The 20131-nt window shown below is 43.0% G+C and overlaps 1 protein-coding gene across 1 annotated transcript; it reads right to left on the bottom strand.

Moving 5' to 3' along the window:
• Positions 1 to 14220: 14220 nt before the first annotated feature.
• Positions 14221 to 14889, bottom strand: LOC112675694 (60S ribosomal protein L17-like). The gene has a single exon (XM_035696614.2). The coding sequence runs from the start codon at positions 14700 to 14702 to the stop codon at positions 14259 to 14261; it is 444 nt and encodes a 147-aa protein (XP_035552507.1). The 5' UTR covers positions 14703 to 14889; the 3' UTR covers positions 14221 to 14258.
• Positions 14890 to 20131: the final 5242 nt, after the last annotated feature.

Raw genomic sequence — 20131 nt, 5'->3', positions numbered from 1 at the left:
GTCATTCCGACTTTGGAACGGGTCAGTGGCAGGAGATAGGGAAGGCCAGACAAAACTTGAGAACCTTTTGAGATCTCCATTAGAGCTTTAATAGCTGCTGTGTGCTTTGCTCAGTGGCCGTAGACCCATAGCAGAAGTCTTTAACAAAGTTGGCTTGGAATTGGGTGCGTATTTGATGGTCATTGCTTATTACAGATTATTGGCTTTTACTGTTAGAATTGTGTTCTTGTGAGGTGAATACAATCTTGATGCCCATCCATGGCTTCCGATGATTTCTTTGGCCCTCTTCAGGATGATGTGAATTACAAAGAGGACTTTCCACCTCATAGACACCGTGCCATACAGCCATGGTATGGTTTTGGCTTCTAAGTTTTATGTTAATTTTCAAGTTTTCAGAGAGTTGTTCAAGTCAGTATGTGGATATTTGCTGAGAGGGGCTCTGCCAAGGGCTGTGGTGCTGATTATGATCATGCTTTTTGCCCTTGTTATTAGAAATCAGCATTGAATGACTAACTCCACTAGGTGAGAGTAGTCGTAGATGATTGTGGATTGATACCCAGTGACATAATTTCTTTCTATGAAACAAGCATGTCATTTTCCAGTATCAAAAAAAATAATAATACAATGTTCTCTGCATTCCATGAGGCACCCTCCCCCTGTAGTGGCCATGGGAATCCTCTTCTTTTCTTTCAAAGAAATGTTAGTCTTGTACATCTGATGACTGAAGCCTGTCCTACTTGCCATAGCCTTTAGGAATGAAGAACTTCATTCTCCAGTTTGTGAGAGTGTTACTAGCGAAGAAAACCACACGTAAGTTCCACCCTTCCAGGAACAACACAGATCGTATCTGATGACTGATCAAAGTAGGGATATGCAAAATTCCATCAGACGACGCTCACATTTGATACCAACTGCAGAGTTTGGGGGTCTCCAAGACCATCCTCGGGTTTAATCATCCACTAGGAGATTCAGAAAACTCGCTAAAAGCTGTTATGCTTATGATTATGATTTATTACAGTGAAAGGATACAGATTAAAATCATCCAAGGACAGAGACCAGGAAAATGTTTATTTCTAGAGCTTCTTGTTGTCCTCTCGCAGTGGAGCTGTAGACAGCAATGACTTCACCAATAACAATGTGTGACAAAACAAATGGAGTGTTGCTAAACAGGTCAGCCCACCTGAGCCTTAGTGTCCAGAGTCTTTATTTGGGTCTCCATCATGTAGACATGGTTGACTGTCTACATGGCTGACCTCAGTCTCTACCTCTGATAGCTTGTTACCCAAGGCACCTATGATGGGATTTCTTTAGGAATTGCTTGAAACTCATGAATGTGCAACCCGAAATTGTATAGGTTCTGCTCCGTGGGACAACCCTTGACAAATGGGCAATAAGAGCTGATGGATCAAAGCATTATCTCTTCTTCCTTGATAAACAACATGAGCATCACATAGGATTCAATGGGATCCAGCACCCAGTCTCCAATCATGGTGGCCAACTCAACAATACATCCTTAGGGTGGCTCTTTCCTCTTCCCTGTTTCTTTTTTCTTGCCTGCCACTTCTTTCTGAGCTCAGTCTCCCAAGTAAGCAATTTTCAATCAAGTCTTGTTGCAGCTCTACTTTTGGGGGGAATGCAGCCCATGTACTGTAACATGATGGTTGCTCCCAGCCAGATGTTGTCAGGAACTACATTGTTAGCACATTATATCCCATTGTGTGTGCATGTGTACATCCTTCTCTGCTTTCACTTGTATTCTAAGCTGTATAAAACAAGGCAAAGCAGGTCAAGTTTCATTCTGAGCAAGAAGTACTCTTGAGGAATAAAAACAGGGATATTTTTTGATTGGTCCTTATCTGCCAAGCACCGTTCTAAATTTTATATATATTTATAATCTAATTTATTCCTTAACGTAATCCTTAATGGGGATTAAGGGAGTCACTATTATTTTTCCTATTTACACATAATAAAGAAACCAAGGCTAAAAGACTTTTAGTGACTTTCTTTAGGTGGCTTGGCTGGTGAATGGTGAAGCTAGGAAGCCATCTGATTCCACTGTCTGATGTCAGAGGAGAGCTCTTAAATTCTAGAAATCCCAAGATGCAAATCAATATTAGGCCCTGTGGGGACGGTTAATGGTGTTTGACTACCAACATTTAATGTGTAAGCATTAGGATGGGATTGCATACTGAGTCGATTTTTCTCAGGCAGCCCAGAGAGAGAAGCCAGGCTCCTCTAGTAGGAGTAGAAGGTCTCGTTCGCCAGGCAGGCTAGGGTCAGCAGAGGTGGGCCACTCAGCCTCCTCTGTGGCTTTGTCTGATTGCTAGAAAAGGGTGAACACTGTGATATTTATTTATAGTTACATATAATGTTTATGATTATTTATGATATTTGCAAATAGATGGCTCTGCCTGGTAATTTATGGCTATTTCTTGGGCTTTTAATCACAAAGATGGCCTTAAAAATAATTTCAGTCTGCCATTAGAGGACAAATAGATGGTGTTTGACATGTCAGGCTTCAAGGAGGCATGGCTGGTAACACCTGGGAAACAAAACAAATAAGATTAGGTAATTTACAAAAGTGCTTCATTTTTCAAAAGCTTCTCACTTTCCTCACTTCTTCATGTTAGTATAATGTTTGTCTTAATTAGAAGAAACAGGTCATGACTCTGAAGGCAAACAGATCCATTATTCTTCAAGAAATGTTCTAATCCTCCAGCCTGAGGTCAGGCTGCAGGGATAAGGGGTGCACTGGGAGGGGGAGCATATTTTGTTTTAAACTGCTGCTGAGCAAATATTTCCTTCCCCTCACAACGATCAGCTTCCAAAGCAACCTACAAATGTCTTTCTGAGGAATATATGCGGAATCTAGACCCCAGGCCCAAACCTGGTACACCTGCTTGGGCTGAAGTATTTTATGGTACTTTGATGATAGAAGTCATACCTACTACCATAACTTCTCTCCAGAAGTAGGATCAACCAAGCAAGTGAAGGATGAGGTTTTCTTTCAATTTTTTAAAAAGATTATTTATTTATTTATTAGAGAGAGAGAGAGTGCGTGCGAGCGAGCATAAGCAGGGGGTATAGCAGAGGAGGGAGGAGAAGCAGGCTCTCCACTGAGCAGGGTTGGGGCTTGATCCTAGGACCCTGGGATCCTGACCTAAGCTGAAGGCAGGCACTTAACCTACTGAGCCACTGAGGTACCCCACAATTGTCTTTTTTTAAAAAAATTAAAGATTTTATTTATTTATTTGACCGAGAGAGAGAGAGAGAGAGAGAGCACAAGCCAGGAGAGCAGCAGAGGGAGAGAGAGAAGCAGGCTCTCGGGTGAGTGGAGAGCCCCATGGGACCATGACCTGAGCCAAAGGCAGACATTTAACTGACTGAACTACCCAGGTGCCCCTCAATAGTCTTTTTAAAAACACGTGGTCATTAATGCATCCCAAAGTTTGTGAGATGCATGTAAATTTCTATTTGTCACATGACATGGCATTATTTGCATGAACCAATTTTATTAGCTTCCTGGGATTCTGGCCCCGAATGAAAATGAAATAAGAACCACGGCGACAAGAACTATAACGAGTTCTGTGTCCTTGGGCAACTTCCGCAAGACTTTCTGAGCATGTGCTAGGAGTGGCAGTGGATTCCAAGATGAACCAGGTGCAGAATGGGCCTTCGAGAAGCTCACAGACGAAGAAGGGAGGTGTTAACAGGAAACCCAAGTACCTAAAATGTGAAAAAGAGTCAAATTCCCTCCTACATAGAGTGTTATAGCAGCTGAAGGATGAGATTATCTCAAATTGAAAGGATTCAGAAAAATTCTGTGGAATCCTTTGGATTTACCCTTGAAGGGAGAGTTGGATTTGAACACTGAAAGGCTGGGCTGGGAAGGGCATTCCAGATGGAGGGAACAGCCTGGACGCAGGCAGAGTGTGTGAAGGCCAGTGTGCGTGGGCAGCAGTTTGGAGAGTGTGAGAGCTGGGGGTGGGAGTCCAGGGAATTGAGGAAAGATGTTGGGGAGATTTGCACATTAGATAAGGAATTGTGGAGTTGCCCCATGGATGACTCAATCCTTTGTCAGTTGGGACTGTGAGTTGCCTGAGGTCACGAGGCTAGCAATTGGCAGTAGCTTGGCTAGTGGAACCTGGCCCCCATCCGGGCTCGCAGTCCAGTCAGCTTTGTGCTCCCCTTGCTCGCTTTAGATGACGAGGGGTTTCTAACTTGGCTGTGTGTCCGGTCATCCATGACAGATACCTCGAGGAGCCTATTTTGGGGGCTTAACTGCGGTGTGGTCCTGAGATTTTAATCTTGGAAACCCACCAGCTTTGTGGTTAACCGGGAATAGGTTTGCTCTTGCTTTCCTTCCACCCTCCCTCACCAATTAGGACACGAGTTGGGCCAGGTCTGAGCCAGTAGGGCCCTGGTAACAGGCACGTGGCTGGAGGTATGCATGTGTGAGAGAGAAGGATGTGTGTACGTGCCTGTGTGCCTGCTGGCTCTGGACCAATGCCAAATATGAATCACTTTTGGACTTTTGTTCACTCAGCTTGACATGGGCGAAAAGCCAGCACAAAGAAGAGTTTTACTTTGCCCTAGAGTGTGTTTACTTCTGGGCTTAGCTGGAGCTCAGGAAACGGGGCGTATTTCATTGACTAGGAAAGCTCTTTCTTGAAGTGTGCTGTGGGCTGGCTTAGCTAAGAGATAGAAGCAGAGAATTTGCAGCCCTCAAACCCTGCAAGGACCCTAGAGATCACCTGCCAAAAAGCTTTGCATGGCAGCCCATGGCTCCCTGTATCAGGCTAATACATGCCTCTCAGGGTTAGTCTATCGGTCAACAAATAATAATCAGGAGCTTAGTATTTGCCAGTCAGGGGTGGGCTGGAGATGAAGTGGGGTAAAGCTAGTCAAGTGCCGGCACGGTGATGGCACACAGGTAAGAAATGGGAGCTTCCCTAGTGCAGAGCAGTGCCCTGGAGACCTAGAACCCCAGGTACCAGGGTATCTGCACGGAGGCCATGGTCAGCTTTTCTGGACTTCCTCTCTGCAGTGTCTCTTCTTTTTTAAAGCCCATGTTTCCAGCTGGCATCATCTTTATTTTACAAACTTAGCATCCAGGAAAACATTTGGACTTGCACCCAAACTCGTAGTCAGTTTTTAATTTTTCTGTTAAATCTATGTTTTATAACTTTAATTATTTTCTTCTTCTCCTTTTATTTTTGCCTTGCTTTTGATTTGTGTTAGTTTTTTTTTTTTAATTTATTTTTTTTATTGATGTTCAATTTACTAACATACAGAATAACCCCCAGTGCCCGTCACCCATTCACTCCCACCCCCCGCCCTCCTGATTTGTGTTAGTTTAAAAAAAAATAACTTGTGTTAGTTTCCTAGGGTAGCTGTAACAAATTACCACACATTGGGTGGCTTAAAACACTAGAAACTTATTCTCTCATCGTTCTGGAGGCTTGAAGTCTGAAATCAAGGTGTTGGCTTCCCTCTGAAGCGTGTATGGGAATCCTTTCCTGCCTAGTCCTAGCTTCTGGTGGCTCTCGGCAATCTTGAACATTCTTTGGCCTGTTTCTGCATCACTCTGATTTCTATTTTCTTTGTCATCACACGGCCTTCTTCCCTGTGTGTCTGTGTTCACATGGCTTTATGAAAGCATGCAATCACTGCATTTAGGACCCACCCTAATCCAGTATAGCCCCATTTTAGCTTTAACTAATTTTATCTGCAAAGACCGTATTTCCAAAGAAGTCCATATTCTGAGGCTCCAGGTAGACATAATTTTGGAGGGACACTATTCAGCCCTATATAATATTCATAAAGGGATTTTGGGAGAGAAGAAAGGGTACATACTAGATGATGAGCTCACATTATTATCTTCTTTCTGCATTTTATCCTTCAGAACCTGGAGTGACTGGTTTGCAAGGCTAATTAGTGGTAAGAGCTCCTGGGTATGCAGGGAATGGGGCCAGGAGGGTGGGATGGTCCTCCAGGTTGGGCAGTGACTGAGAATGGTCAGACACCACTGGTTCACCATAGTTCCTTAGCACTTGTACAAAAGGAGCTTAAAGCAGTAGATTCCTAGCTTGGCTTTGACATTTACTACTGGTATAAACTGAACCGAATCATATACTTTTTCTGAGCCTGTTTCCTCACCTGTGAATTAAGAATAGCAATAATACCTGCCTTTCACACCTCCCTAGGGTGTGGTGGAGATCAAGTGAGAGAAAATGTGAAAAGTCCTTGCCCACCTGCTGATTATCTGTATGCATCTGAAGTCAGGGTGACCTTTCAAAAACACACATCAAATCCTTTCACTCCCTTGCTTTAAGCTTTCTAATTGCTCTTTATGTTTAGGATAAGGCCCAGACTTGCTAACATAGCTTAAAAAGTCCTGTAGAATCTGGCCCCAATGTGCCTTTTCAGCCCCAGAGCTTTCTACAGGTTCTATCTCTCTTATATACACGTCTTTAATTATTCTGGCTACATTTGAAAGCTCATTTTCTGGAGTACTTAGTTTAGCCCTAGATTATATTTTTTCTTGAATAATTTTTTGATTCTTTCTTGTAGGAGGATATAATCAAGTGGAGTCTGGAGAAGGACGATAAATAAAAGCAGAGAGCTCTGATTGAAGTGGGAAGGCTTCACTTCATCTCTTATTTTGGTGTCTTGTCTTTGCTTTTTCTACTGCCTTGCTTCCCACAAGCTTCCTTTCATAGAGCACTGCCTGAAAATCACTCTATGGACATTCAGTTCAAAGTGAAAGACGCATACACACACATATTCTCTTTCTTGGATGGCATTAAAATTATAGTACAGAATTTATACAAACAAGGACTAAAATGAATACATGTATATAAGAATAGCAATAGTTCAGATCTTTCAACAAATCTCTAGAAGGCAGAAAACATATGGAGAAATAATTGGCTAATAAAACAGAATGAGAACATCCATTGCCCAACAGAATGGTAGGGAGGCTTGGTCCTTGGAGACAGCAAGCATGTCAGAAGATAGGAGTAGAAAGTGGGGCTGAAAACACAAGACAAATTAAAGATCAATGGAGCCATTGATCCCCTCCCTTTATCTTCCACGTGGAACCCACAACAGCCCTTGTCCTCAAGCTGAATATTCCGAAGAAACAGAATTTTGGGGGAGGACTAGTGTGAGGGTTACTACCCCAGAGTAAAGCTCTCTCTATTCTGCAAGTGAGGGGTCTTAAGATATAATGGCTGGTTTTCCACCTGTTTGCCTGAAGCAAAGCCTGTCAGTTGATAAGCCAAACCTTTATTCATAGAGCTCCTGCTCAGTTGTTCTGTTGCTTCCTTTATGAAAAGATATCTGAAGATTATTAGGACCTTAGAGCAAAGCCTGTAACATGGAAAAGCATGGCTAACAACAAATAAAAATGAGCCTTGAAGAAATGGAAGTAATTCAAGAGACAGAGAAGCACTTAAAAAATTTAGTTCCCTCAGATGGATTTGAGGAAATACTGCTCTCATAAAACAAGAGAATTTTGTAAAAAGGAAAAAAAAAAAAGGATAAAATAAGAAAAATCTTGTGGAACATAAAAGAGGATTGCTAACAAAATTAACTGATATAAAATGAGACAAAGTGAAAGAAACCTCTAAGAACGTAGAATATAAAGAATGAAAGAGAGAAAGAAAGGAAGGGTGGAGAGAAAGAAGGAACAAGAGAAAGAAAGAAGGAAGAAAGAAAGAGCAAGCAGATAACTTGGAAAGGAAAAATGAGTGTTTTGGTCTGTTAAGGCCGCTATAACAAAATACCAGAAACTGGGTATCTTATAAACAACAAACTTTTATTTCTTACAGTTCTAGGGGTTGAAAGTCCAAGATCAAGGTACTGGCATGGTCACATTCTGGTGAGGTCCTCTTTCTGGCTCATAGAACTGGCCCTTCTCATTGTATTCTGATGAGGGGGTCTGGCACACTCTCTGTGCATCTGTTTTTAAAGGCACTAATCCCATTCGTGATCTATCTAAGTACCTCTCAAAGGCCCCACCTCCAACTACCATCACATCAGGCATTAGGATTTCAACATAGGAATTCTGTGGGAACAAAAACATTCAGACCGTAGCGATCAATGTGGCCTTAACCTTCTCAATAGCAACAGTGGAGGCTAGAAGACTTGGACCAACACTTTCAAAGTTCTGAGTGAATGTGATTTTTGTCCTGAAATTCTATACCTAGCTAATCTATCAGTCAAGTTAGAAGTGAGAATAAAGGACTCAAAAAGATTATGATTATGCACACTGTCTTAGGAAGTTATTAGGGAATGGGTTTCAGAGAAAAAAAAAGAAGTGAAATAAGAAAGTGGCTTCCTCTTGTCTTATTAGACAAAGTCCCCAATTTGAAAGAATAGCAAACAGAAACCCCAGCCTAGCAGCTGGGTGGGTCTTAGGTTTAGGGAGAAACTAATCCTGATTGGAGAGGAAAGATGGACTGTATAAAAGAGGTCTTGGCAATGTGGGGGGAAGGGGATCTTATAAATGAAACCATATACTGAGAGCTTAGAAAAATTGTGAAATTATTATAATGTTATATAACATAAAAAAGAGGAAAAGAGAATCAGAAACTTTGGGAAAACAGCAACAACAATAAAACTACAAAAAAGCAATGGTTCATCTATAGGGCAAACTCACCTGAGGCATGATTTTGACCAATTGATGGAATGTGAAGGAGAATCGGGTTGAATATATGCCAGAAATGTGATGTTTTTTTTTTTTTTTTCATCTTTTATAATTCTATCATGTAAGTCATGGAGAACTTGACTGTGGTTACAAAGAGAATATAGACATTATTTATCTTGATAGTGTAAACATAAGAGAAATGGCTGGCAGAGGTTGGGGAGTGGAAGACAGGAAAAAGGAAATAGTTGTGAATAGTTGACAGGACAAGAAATGAGGCTCTAATATGCCACTTGAAGTTGCAGATGTTGAGTAGAAGATCTGAAAATGGGGCTGTAACTAAAAGAAAGAGGAGGAGGAAGGAAAGGAAGGTACAGGTGGTGTGAGTTCAATTTTCATCTATCATAGCAGAAGTCAGTATATAATGTCTAAAGATAATAAATCAAGAAATGGAGCCATTTATCTATTATATAGAGATTGGAACCACCAGGAGAAATAAAAATAGAAATGATTAAAATTACTTGCCTCTGGGAAGCAAGACTGGGGTGGGGTGGAGGGGAGGGGATTATGGGTTTTCAATTTAAATCATTTGGTATAATATTTGGTCTTTATTTTTTATTTTTTTTAATATTTGGTTTTTAAAACCACATATATGTACTACTTATTTAACATAACAAAATAGACATACATAGACCCAAAGAAAACTACTGGATGACCTTTGAAACTTGCTTTTAGCCCTCAATTTCAATTATAATTAGCTGAAATTTCAGCTCAGCTGAATATAACTGTAATTAAAAATCTCAACTGCCTAATGGCAGACAATTAGCTGGAGCTGTCAGGAGCCAACAAGAATGATGGGCAGTTTGAAGACTTTGCTGTAAGACTTGGCAGCAGACTGCCAAGGATTCCCGCTCCCTGATTCTCTCTTCATGTCTTGTAATCCCAAGGAGGCAGCACAATTTATGGCAGGATCTTTGGCTTTGGACTTCACTGAAGACCTCCATTCAAGTCTTGGCTCCACCACTTATTGTCTATGAGACCTTGGGCAAGTTATTTAACCTTTCTGAACCTATATTTTGTCAGCTCAAAATGGAGATAACACCTACTTTGTATGTTATTATAAAGATGGAATGAGATAATAGGAGTACTGATCCTAGTATAGTGTCTGTCACACTGTAGATATTCAGTCAATGGTAGCTATTAGAGATACATACATTCAAATTTTTTAAAGCTTTCATTTATTTGAGAGAGAGAGAGCACAACCTGGGGGAGGAAGCGGGGGTGGGGAGAGGGAGAAGCAGATACCTTTGTGAGTAGGGAGCCAGCCACAGGGCTCCATCCCAGGACCCTGGGATCATGACCTGAGCCAAAGGCAGATATTTAACTGACGGAGCCACCCAGGTGCCCCCAAACACAACATTTTAAATGGTTGAAATACTTGCTGTTTATAAATATATAGGGCTTTTCCACTTGGTAGGATGTCTTCTGTTCTAGCCTCTGCAATCTACATGTTTGATGTCTTTTGTTCTAGCCTTTGCAATCTCCTTGTCAGGAATAGCTAATAGACAAAATTTATGTTACCACTCTTACCCATGGCAGATACAGCTAACTGCTCTCAGCATTCTTGCCTGCTGGGTTTGGATGTGGCTCCAGGATCTTTTTCAGTACAGCTTTTCAGATAGCTATTGCCAATCAATCAGAATCGGTACTTGAGGCCCAATCCATTTTTTATCTTTGCCTAGACAGATAAGAGATCCATTGTGATGATCAGTTATCTAAATGGCTGGGTGACCGTATGGTCACACGTGGGTAACAGTGTGCATTGATTTTTTTATACTATACGTAGTGATTCCCCCATTGGTGCCTGGAATGTTATAGTTTTTGTAACTTCATGGACGGGGTTGGTGTAGGAAGGCTTTAATGACTATACTAACTCACATCTCTTCCTGAGTTTATCATTTTTAGTAGGTTAGGAATCTTTAAGAAACCAGATGATTCTAGAAACATCATGGAACTATTTGCGTTACAACGGGGTCAAGAGAGGGTGGAGCCCCAAATGCACTTGGTTTTAATGACTGCAAATTCCAGACACCAACCAAACTCTTAGTTCTGTTAATACTAGTTGGTCAAATGTCTTTAAATTTCCCTGCTAGGCTGTGTATCTCCCAGGTGCTCTTCTCTCAAGGCCACTATTGAAAGGGTGGACCAATGGGGTGCCTGGGCGGCTCAGATGGTTGGGCATTCAGCTCTTGATTTTGGCTCAGGTCATGATCTCAGGTTCGTGAGATGGAGCCCCATATCAGGCTCAGCGGGCTCTGTTTGTCCCTCTCTTTCTGCTCCTCCTCCCTACTCATGTGCTCTCTCTCTCTAAAATAAATAAATAAAAACTTTAAAAAATAAAAAGTGGAGCAAGCCCTCCATGGTGTCTTCTTAAGTCTATAGAGCACTTCCCATTTGCCCACCCATGATAGCTTTGAAGTGTCTAAATCTTAATACTGATTTTACCATAATATGGTTCTGAAAGAATCCATGCAGGGTAGATGGGGTGGGCAAGGGAGGGTCCATAGATTGTGGGTTGGTAGGACTTCTTTAGGAGTCCAGTTGAAGGTGCTGATCTGGGGTCAAAAGGAGACATTGCTCTGTCCTCCCAAGAGGACAAGAGATCACATACTTCGGGCTTGACGTAGTTGGCCTTCACTGGTGTTAGTTTAAATATTATTATTTACTTACTGCCTCCTTTATGCTTTTATCTGAGAGAAAAACAAACAAAACCCAAAGTTTAGCCCCTTGAGCTGTGATATTAGAACCAGGAAGATTTTCAGGGAAACAAATTATAAACTGCATTTGTAGCAAAAGAGAAGTACAAACACACACCCCTCTCTGTCCCCTACACACACTCATAGTGGATTGATACGAAGCTGTACATTTGTGTGATATTCTCTTAAACATTGACTTATTCCAGGCTTTCAGATGAAATGCTCTCCGAAAAGGAAACAACATGTGAGAAGAAACACACACACACACACACTCTCTATCTCTGTCTCTTTTGGGGGGGCGGGAGGGACGTGGGTGGGTGGGCAGAATGAGAGTGTGAAATCAAAAGGATGATTAAGAGAATTTGACAAAGAAAACGACTCCTTCCACCCATTTAACACCCACATTAATCCACTCGGATGATCAAATGCAAAAGACAAAGAGAATTACAACCTTTTCCAGGCCAAGAAATAATAATTATTCAGAGAAAAATCTTGGCAAAATGAGGAATAAACCAAGCAGAAAGAGAGGAGGAGGAGGAGGAGGAGGAGGAAGAAGAAGAAGAAGAAGAAGAAGAAGAAGAAGAAGAAGAAGAAGAAGAAAAGGAGAAGAGGAAGAAGAAAGAGAGAGTGAGAGATTGAGGGGGAAAAAGCCAACAGTCAGACTGTGGCGTTGGCAGGCTTTGTACAGTTCACCTCCTCTCAGTTTAAAAGGAAAAAAAATAGAAAGAAAAAAAAAGTCAAACTCTTTATTTGAGCAAGTAATGGAAAACTGTTGGTTGTGATAATCCCCGGGCACCCCCTTCACGGTGGCTCTGTGCCATTTTCCCGGTAGAAGTGGCAGAGGTCAGCCGAGGAAAGAGTGAATTCTCAGGACTGTGTGTGGGAGCTTGTGTCATTCTATACAAACTGCTCCTATTTAAGTGCTGGGTTTTATTTTTAAAAGCTCTGCTGTCCCCTGATAGAAGAAGGGAGTGGAAGTGGGAAAAGGTAACGTGTGAACAAGGTTAGAGGCAGAAAGAAAAAGGAGAGAGAGAGAGAAAAAAAAAAAGAAAGAAAAAAACGAGGATAAGTCCAATTTTCTTTGGAAGCATATTGTATTGTTAGGCTTGCCTGGCTCTGTTCCAAGGGCTCAATTGAAAGTGAATTTCTCTTATTGAATTCCATCCAGAGATATCATAACCTCAAAAGGCTACTATTACCCAGAGGGCTTCAGATGGAAGCATTTGTGCGTGACTCTTGAAATGCAAGGAGTCACAATTGTCATTTGACAACACGGGACTCGTCAGGCCGGCTCCTTTCAGGGCAGGGGAATTGTTGACACAATCTGGCCCCTGGTCCCTTTTGGAGGGACCGGTCTCTCTGTTTCTCAGGCTTTTTTTTTTTTTTTTTTTTTTGGTCAGCAGGTGCAGCAGCAAGAAAACTGGTGAGCTTAATAAAAACTGACGACAACAGCAACAACAACAAAAATAGGTTCAGGGCTGGTGTCAACGTCTGTCGGCAGAATCAGGAGTCGCAGGTCACAGCACAGGTCTTCGGGGTCCTTGGGACTAAGTTTATCTCTCTTAACCAAAAAAGAGGCAGTGAAAATATTAGCAACACTACAAAAGTAGGAACCAAAGCACAGGCTAAGTGACGGAACTGAAAGAAGGCCAAGGCTTTGGGAAGGGGGCAACCGTCAGGGCTGCCTTTCTGATCTGTGCGGATGATACTGTTCTTCTTGTGAACTGACACAGCAAAGAGAGTTGTATGATGTGATAGGTAGCAGTTCCAAGGCCTCTGTCCCCCTTTCCTCCTTTTTTATCCATTCCCTTCTTCCTCTTTAGTCCCCTCTCTCCATTCATGGCAGCCTGTATTCCTCCTTTTTCTCCCTTCCTTTCAGCATTAAGTAGTGGGAGTTGCTTCCCGAAGCTTAGCTCTGATAATAAACCTCTTGTGCGGTGACTCCATTTATTCTTAGATACACACAACCTGGTTTGAATGGGACTATGGAGAGAAACTCAAATAGAATTAACCACTCTTTTCAGAGGTTGTTGAATGCAAGCTTTGGTTCTCAAAATCAAGTCTCAATGACTGGCTTCTTTGGAACAAAGTGCAAAGGAATTCAGAATAATAAGTGTAACAAGATGGAGAAAATTTTATTCACTGGTATTCTGGAGGGAAGCACTGTATGCGTTTGGGAGAATTACTTTGATAAACCACTTCGGCTGGGGATTAAGGCCCCGAAGTATGCTCAAGTGACAAAAGATGGTCACTAAACTGCCTTGGAAGGAGGGTGGGTCCTCTAACGCGGGGAGTCCTTTGTCTTGCTGAATTTACTGGTTAGTTTGGTAGGCACCTCCCGAGGAGGAGGAAGAGGAGGAGGATGGGGAGGAGAAGGAGGAGGAGGAGGGGGAGGATGAGGAGGAGGAAGACGGGGAGGAGGAGGAGGAGGAAGATGAGGAGGAGGAGGAGGGGGAGGAGGAAGACGAGGGGGAGGAAGAGGAGGAGGAGGAGGAGGAGGGGGGAAGAGCCAAATGTCTGAGAGAAGACGAAGTTTAAGTGTCAGGATGTTGAGGGGAGAGAATCAGAGAAGAGGAGAAAGGAGAAGCAGAAGAGAAATCCCAAAGGGATGGGCGAGGGTTACTATATTGTTTAATTTTTTTTCCCACAAAATTTGAAACATATTCAAAAGTAGACAGAGGAGTATGATGAGCCCCAACGTACCCATCGCCAGTTTCTTTATTTTATTTTATTTTATTTTATTTTATTTTATTTTATTTTAATTTATTTTTATTTTTATTTTTATTTTTATTTTTATTTTTATTTTTATTTTTATTTTTATTTTTATTTTTATTTGCATTTATTCTATGCAGATTTTACTCCCGGGCCGTAAGTTTTTGTTTCTTCAGTTTCTTCTGGGGTATCTTTTTCTTCTGTGCAACCTCCTCTTCTGGTTTAGGAACAATCTGCTCTTTTTCAGTAAGAATCATCTCAATGTGGCAGGGAGAGCTCATGTATGGATTAATCCGGCCATGAGCCCTGTAGGTTCTACGTCGCATCTTGGGGGCTTTATTCACCTGGATGTGCTCAATGACCGGAGAATCTACATCTAAACCCTTAAGTTCAGCATTATTCTCCGCATTTTTAAGCATGTGCAGTAAAAATTCAGCACTCTTCTTGGGCCACCGACCTTGTGTCCAGCCCCACTGTTTGGCCTGCGCACACCGACCAACTCCACCACTGTAGCGACGACGGAATGGCACACGCTGCTTCTGCAAAGTGACATCTTTCAGATACTTGGTGGCTTTTCGAATATGCATACCCTTGATGGCCTGGGCAGTTTCACGTGTGTTCTTAAAGTGAACACGAAGATTTGAACCTCTCGACTTGCATGATTTTGTAGGGTTTTCTGGGTCCAGCGAGTAGCGAACTGTCTCCGGAGGCCACCTCAGGCCGCTCGGGGGAAGAGGAAGAGCGGTGGCTCCTGGAATTCATGAGAACTCCGCCAGTTTCTTTTTACATCTGTATCTTCGATGTACTTCTTCCTCCCTCTTTTTATTTTGAAGCAAATCTAAGGGAAACTTGCAAAGAAAGAAATAGCCTGGGAGACCTTGTGCGCCGCCTGCTGCAGCGTATTCTGCTCCATGCACAGTCTTCCCTAAAATGTGTGCTGGTCGCTGAGGCTCCTGCAAGGAGAGTTATCTTCGGGGTGACCCAGAACGTGCTGTCCTGCTTTGGGGTCTGAGCCACCTGAAAACCGTTCCAGGGCACGTGCACCCGGGAGGAGGTGGGCGATGGGAAATTAGCCGGCAGGTCTAAGTGACACCAATGTGACAGATTTCAGCTCAAAAGAAAAATGTGGTTTAAAACCAAAATGTTAAAATATCTGTATATTAAGTGCCTTTGGAACTTTTCCGCCGTCCGCACTTCTAGACTGCGTTCAGGGTTCTGTTTACTAAATGTGGTTTGATGATGTGGAAGGAACACTTGATTGGGAGTTAGATTCTCTCATGACTCAGTTATGAGATACGAGACAAGTCACCCATCTCTCCGGGTTGGGTGTTTATTCATACCTGACCTAATTTCGATAGTTGTGATGATCAAATTTGGGAAATGTAGGTAAAAATCTTTTAAAAATATGGTATTTTATCAATGTGAGCTATGATTAGTGCTACTGGAAAAGGGCAGGGTGAGAGTCTCATCTGTGCTCTTGGCCTACAGGGCTTCATCTTTTAGATTCTTTTAGCCTTAACAGAGGATTCATTTTCAGGATCCGAGGTCTCAACAGGAGTGTGTATGACTCTACTACTGGCTTCCTCTTAGGCTGTGCCTTCCTGGGTGCTCTGAGTTGACCTTTGCTGAGAAGCCATTTCTTCGTTGTAGCATTGTTGCCTCTGGAGAGGCTGGGAAGATTCAAAACCAGCAAGTCTTGGCACATTTTTTTTTTTTTTTTTTTTTTGAACAGTTCTTCTTCCAGCTTCTCATTTTTGCCTTGCGGGACTTTCCAACGATCTGGCTGAAAAATCTCCTTAGCTGGATCGCCCATTTCACTGCTTGCGTGTTCTACTTTCCACATCACTGCAGGCGACGGTACTGCTGGACATAACAAGGGTCCCCTTCCCCCCACTGTCCAAGAAGAGGTTCCTCACTTTCCACCCCAGTAGCCTCCTCAAAGTCCAAATTCTTCAAACGGCGCATTCAAGGTGCTGTAAGACCTCACTGACCTTCTCCTCCAAACCTCCTCCAACTACCCTTGTGGTTCCTGCCCACTTCAGCTGAACTCCACTTCCAGGCATCAGAGGACAGATTAGTCACCTGACGCTGAGCAGCAAATCCTCCAACTTAGCAGTTTTAATTAATTAATTTATTTATTTATTTATTTAATTTTTAAGATTTTATTTATTCATTCATGAGAGACACAGAGCGAGAGAGAGAGGCAGAGACGCAGGCAGAAGGAGAAGCAGGCCCCATGCAGGGAGCCCGACGTGGGACTCGATCCTGGGTCTCCAGGATCACACCCTGGGCCAAAGGTGGCGTTAAACCGCTGAACCACCTGGGCTGCCCAACTTAGCAGTTTAAAATAATAAACATTTGTTGTCTCATGGTTTGTGTGGGTCAGAAATCTGGGAACAGCTTAGCTGGGTCGTCCTGGCTCGTGGTCCCCCCTAGGCCTGAAATTAAGGTGTCAGTAGAGCTGCAGGCCCTGCAGTAGCGCTGCACTGGAGCTAGTGGATCCTCTCCGTCTCACGCGCGGGACTGTGGGCTGGAGGCTCGGTTCCTCGCTCGGTGGGCCTCTCTTAGGACAAGGCTCTTAGCTTTCCTTAGAACAAGCGATTCAATAGTCTGAGAAAGCTACCATGCTGCCTATTGTAATCTAGTCCTGGTCACACAGTGCCACTTCCACCCTATTCACGTCATTTAGGAGTGAGTCACAAAATCCAGCCCACATGCAGCGGGAGAGATTGCACCGTGGCAGGAACACCCAGAGGCTGGGGTTATCGGGGACCCTCTTGCGGGCGAGCCACCAAATCTACTGGCTACGTTCTGGTCCCGTGCTCCCCTGGAGATCCCACAATGAGCAAGATGCAATCCCTGTCCTCAAGAAACTCTTGAGGAAGTTCAAGTTGTGGGGATGTAAAGAAGGAAACTGGAAGTGTCATAAGTACCATGACAAAGTTATGGGGTTATGCAAGCACTGAGGCATAGGGACTTAACCCAGACCAGGAATGAAGACTTCTCTGTGAGGGGTGCTAAGTCTTGAGCCTGCTAGGTAGATAAATGGGTGAAATTCGTTCCAGGGAGAGGGGAACGGAGAGGGAGAAAAGTGTGACCCTCTGAGGAAATCTCAATAAATTGGCAGCACTAGAACGCAGACCTCAGGACTCCGATTCTAGGGCCCCTCTTGTTCCTTGATGTGCCCTCTTCCAGGAGGACCAGCTCTCAGCCCCACTCATGGCTTAGCGTTCCATGTAATGGGTAGTGAGTCCCACAAAGGGAAAAATTCTCTTAGGCCTGGCGTTTTCAGGGCTCATCTGATCGCTACTTAGCATTTTGTCTAATTAATGAAGCTCACAGATGTTTGGCAGGAGAAATTAATCAGCCATTAATCACCAAAGAGCTTCTCTGGAGCTTTTTCGGAAAGAATGTCCCTGTCATAATTGAAATTGTAGCTTTTTATTGAATTTGGGTGGAGGGAATGGCCAGAGGCAGACGGTCCTGGGTCTCTGGTTGGAAAGGTTTGGCAGAGGTGTCTCGGGGTTTGTTTAGCTGCTGTTAGGGAGAGCACAGCTGCTGTTTTCCTGAGTCCGTGGGCATCTAAAGAAGGCTGGCCTCAGCGGGGGGAGGCGACAAAGATGGGCCATGCAGGGCACTGGGCACTCCAGATGGTTCTAGCCCTGCTCTGCATTTAGGTGACCCCAGCCCAAATCTCCTAACTTCTCAGGACTCAGTGCCCTTATGTTTAAGTCATTTACCAGTTTGGGGGGTCCTAGAAGCTGTCCTCTAGGGCATATTGCCTGCTGGATGCTTTAGTGAACAGGGAGTTTGTAGTCTGATGAATTTGGAAGCTTCATATACTACGTGCCTTACGGAGACTCGCGAGAGACACCAGTGTATTAGAAGAGTGAGCATGTTGTGGTCAAATGACAAAACCCAAAACCTGCTTAACCTGGCACATTCTCCAACGTTTTTGATCACAGAACCCTTTGTGTATTAAATATCTAGAACAATCAGCAGAATACGTTCCCGACTGTAACCTCCGTCTGGTTTTCTGGTTTCTGACTCAGCTTCATCCCTAGCCTTGGGTTTTCTCCCTAGAAGTATTCTTGTGGGCTCTTGATAAGCTTCATAACCAACTCTCCTGCCTTGCATCCTCAAAACCAGTCCTTTGGGTTATAAACTGAGATTCACATCTGATTGTGCAAACTTCTCCCCTGACCCTCCTGCTGACCGGTGGTGACGCCAAGAGTCTGGGCCATGTCTCTAGTCTCTAGTTTACTGTCACCCTGCCACCCACACCTTCGCGTAGCAGTGGAAATACCGTGTTGGCCAGTGTTACCTTTGACTGTATAGAGAGATGAGCGTTTATAATTTGGTAAGGTTTGGGTATGGAGACCATTTGAAAAATGAGTAACATGAATTTTGAGGATCCAATTCTGATTTTTTAAAAGTGATATCCTCATCTTGTGAATTCGCTCTTTAATTCAAGATACCTCTACTGCCCTAACTCCACCATGACCACAAAGACCCCACGTGCTTGGCAGAAGTTAGCACAATATTAGACTTTAGAGGGTCTTATTCTTTTCTTTTAGCTACTACTTGTCATCTTGGAATTTATTGTTAAGTAATACTGTAGGCTTGTGGCTAGAATATGCCCTTTTTTTTGGGAAACCGAATGTAAATTACCAGAATGAGGCGGCAATCTATGTAACTGTTAAATTCTATTAGTCATGTTAAAGACCATTGATCTTGTGAGAAATTAGCTAAAGCTATAGAGATCCATGGGAAGTCAAAGGTTTGCAGAAATATCCAGTGGCTCATTGTCTTTGCTACCTTTCGTGATGAATTTTAGGATAAGGATTCTCAAGGAGGAGGAAAAGATTAAGGAATTATCCAAGCCTTAGGTTACAATATCTGGTTACTAATTTTTGATTCAAGCCAATTCTGAGTCATACATAATTCCTGATAAAATATGGTGGAGCTGTCTGTCTGTCTAGTCCCTTTTTGAAAAGAAAAGCCTGCTTGATTATAGGCATAAAATCCACCTAAGCACACAGCATCACCAGCTCACACTCTTAAGCCAAATTTATTATTGACTTGGTTGACTGGGTACTGAGAAGTGAAACTGGTGGCCATACCATAAAGAGACTTCCTATTAACCACCCAGACCCCACAGCTTTCTAGTCACATCCCTACGCTGCTTGGAAGGGTTTTGTTTTTGTTGTTGAGTCTTTTGACTCAACAGAATTCTTTAAGCCCATTGCCTGAGTGCATAATCTGAGCCTGAGTTTCTGTTAGGCTTTGGAATGGTAGCGTGATGATACCTTTTAACACTCTGGGAGCTGTAGTGGAAGGAAAACCCTCTTTTGCCCCCTTAGGTTGTGCGGCTAGCCTAAGATTTAAACTGACTCAAGGCAGAGAAACAGGAGAAAAGTATACCAATTTATGTAATGTTTTTACACATACATAGGATTCTTCAGAAGGAAAACAAAGACCCGAAGAAGCTGTCAGGCTCCAAAGCTTACCAATGAATGATAAATTATGGGGATGTGACTGACAAGGCAGAGGGGAGTGGGTTAGGAGCTGTAAGTTTAGGACGGTTACTAAGAAATGGAAGGGGGAAACTAGTGGAAGATACGGGTTATTTTAGTAGTTTTTTTTGTAGAACCATTTTGACATAGACTCCTAGTCTCTGTGTGTCTCTTTCCGGTGCAGGGGGCGTCTTTCTCATGGGAAATTTTATGACCTGCTTTTAGGTAGAAAGGGGAGGTCAGAGAGCCTTTCCTGCACCGGCTGTTTCTCAAGTGCTTCAATATAATCAATATGCCAAAGTGTCATATTTTGGGGTGGCATGTTCCAAACCCCTTCAAAATCCCATTATACACCAAACAATACATTAACTCATTTCACCTGGACTGTCAACTTGAGCTCTGTAGAAATCACTGACTTGTCAGAATGGATCCTTGCCTCAGTCACTTTACCTTCATGAGACTCTGTCGTGGTGTCACGTAAAGGAGCCGGGCCGGATGCT

Source organism: Canis lupus, chromosome 10, assembly GCF_003254725.2.
Source record: "Canis lupus dingo isolate Sandy chromosome 10, ASM325472v2, whole genome shotgun sequence".
In the NCBI taxonomy this organism is placed as follows: Eukaryota; Metazoa; Chordata; class Mammalia; order Carnivora; family Canidae; genus Canis; species Canis lupus.
Note: the sequence above shows the minus strand (reverse complement) of the source record. Positions and strands in the feature narration are given on the sequence as shown.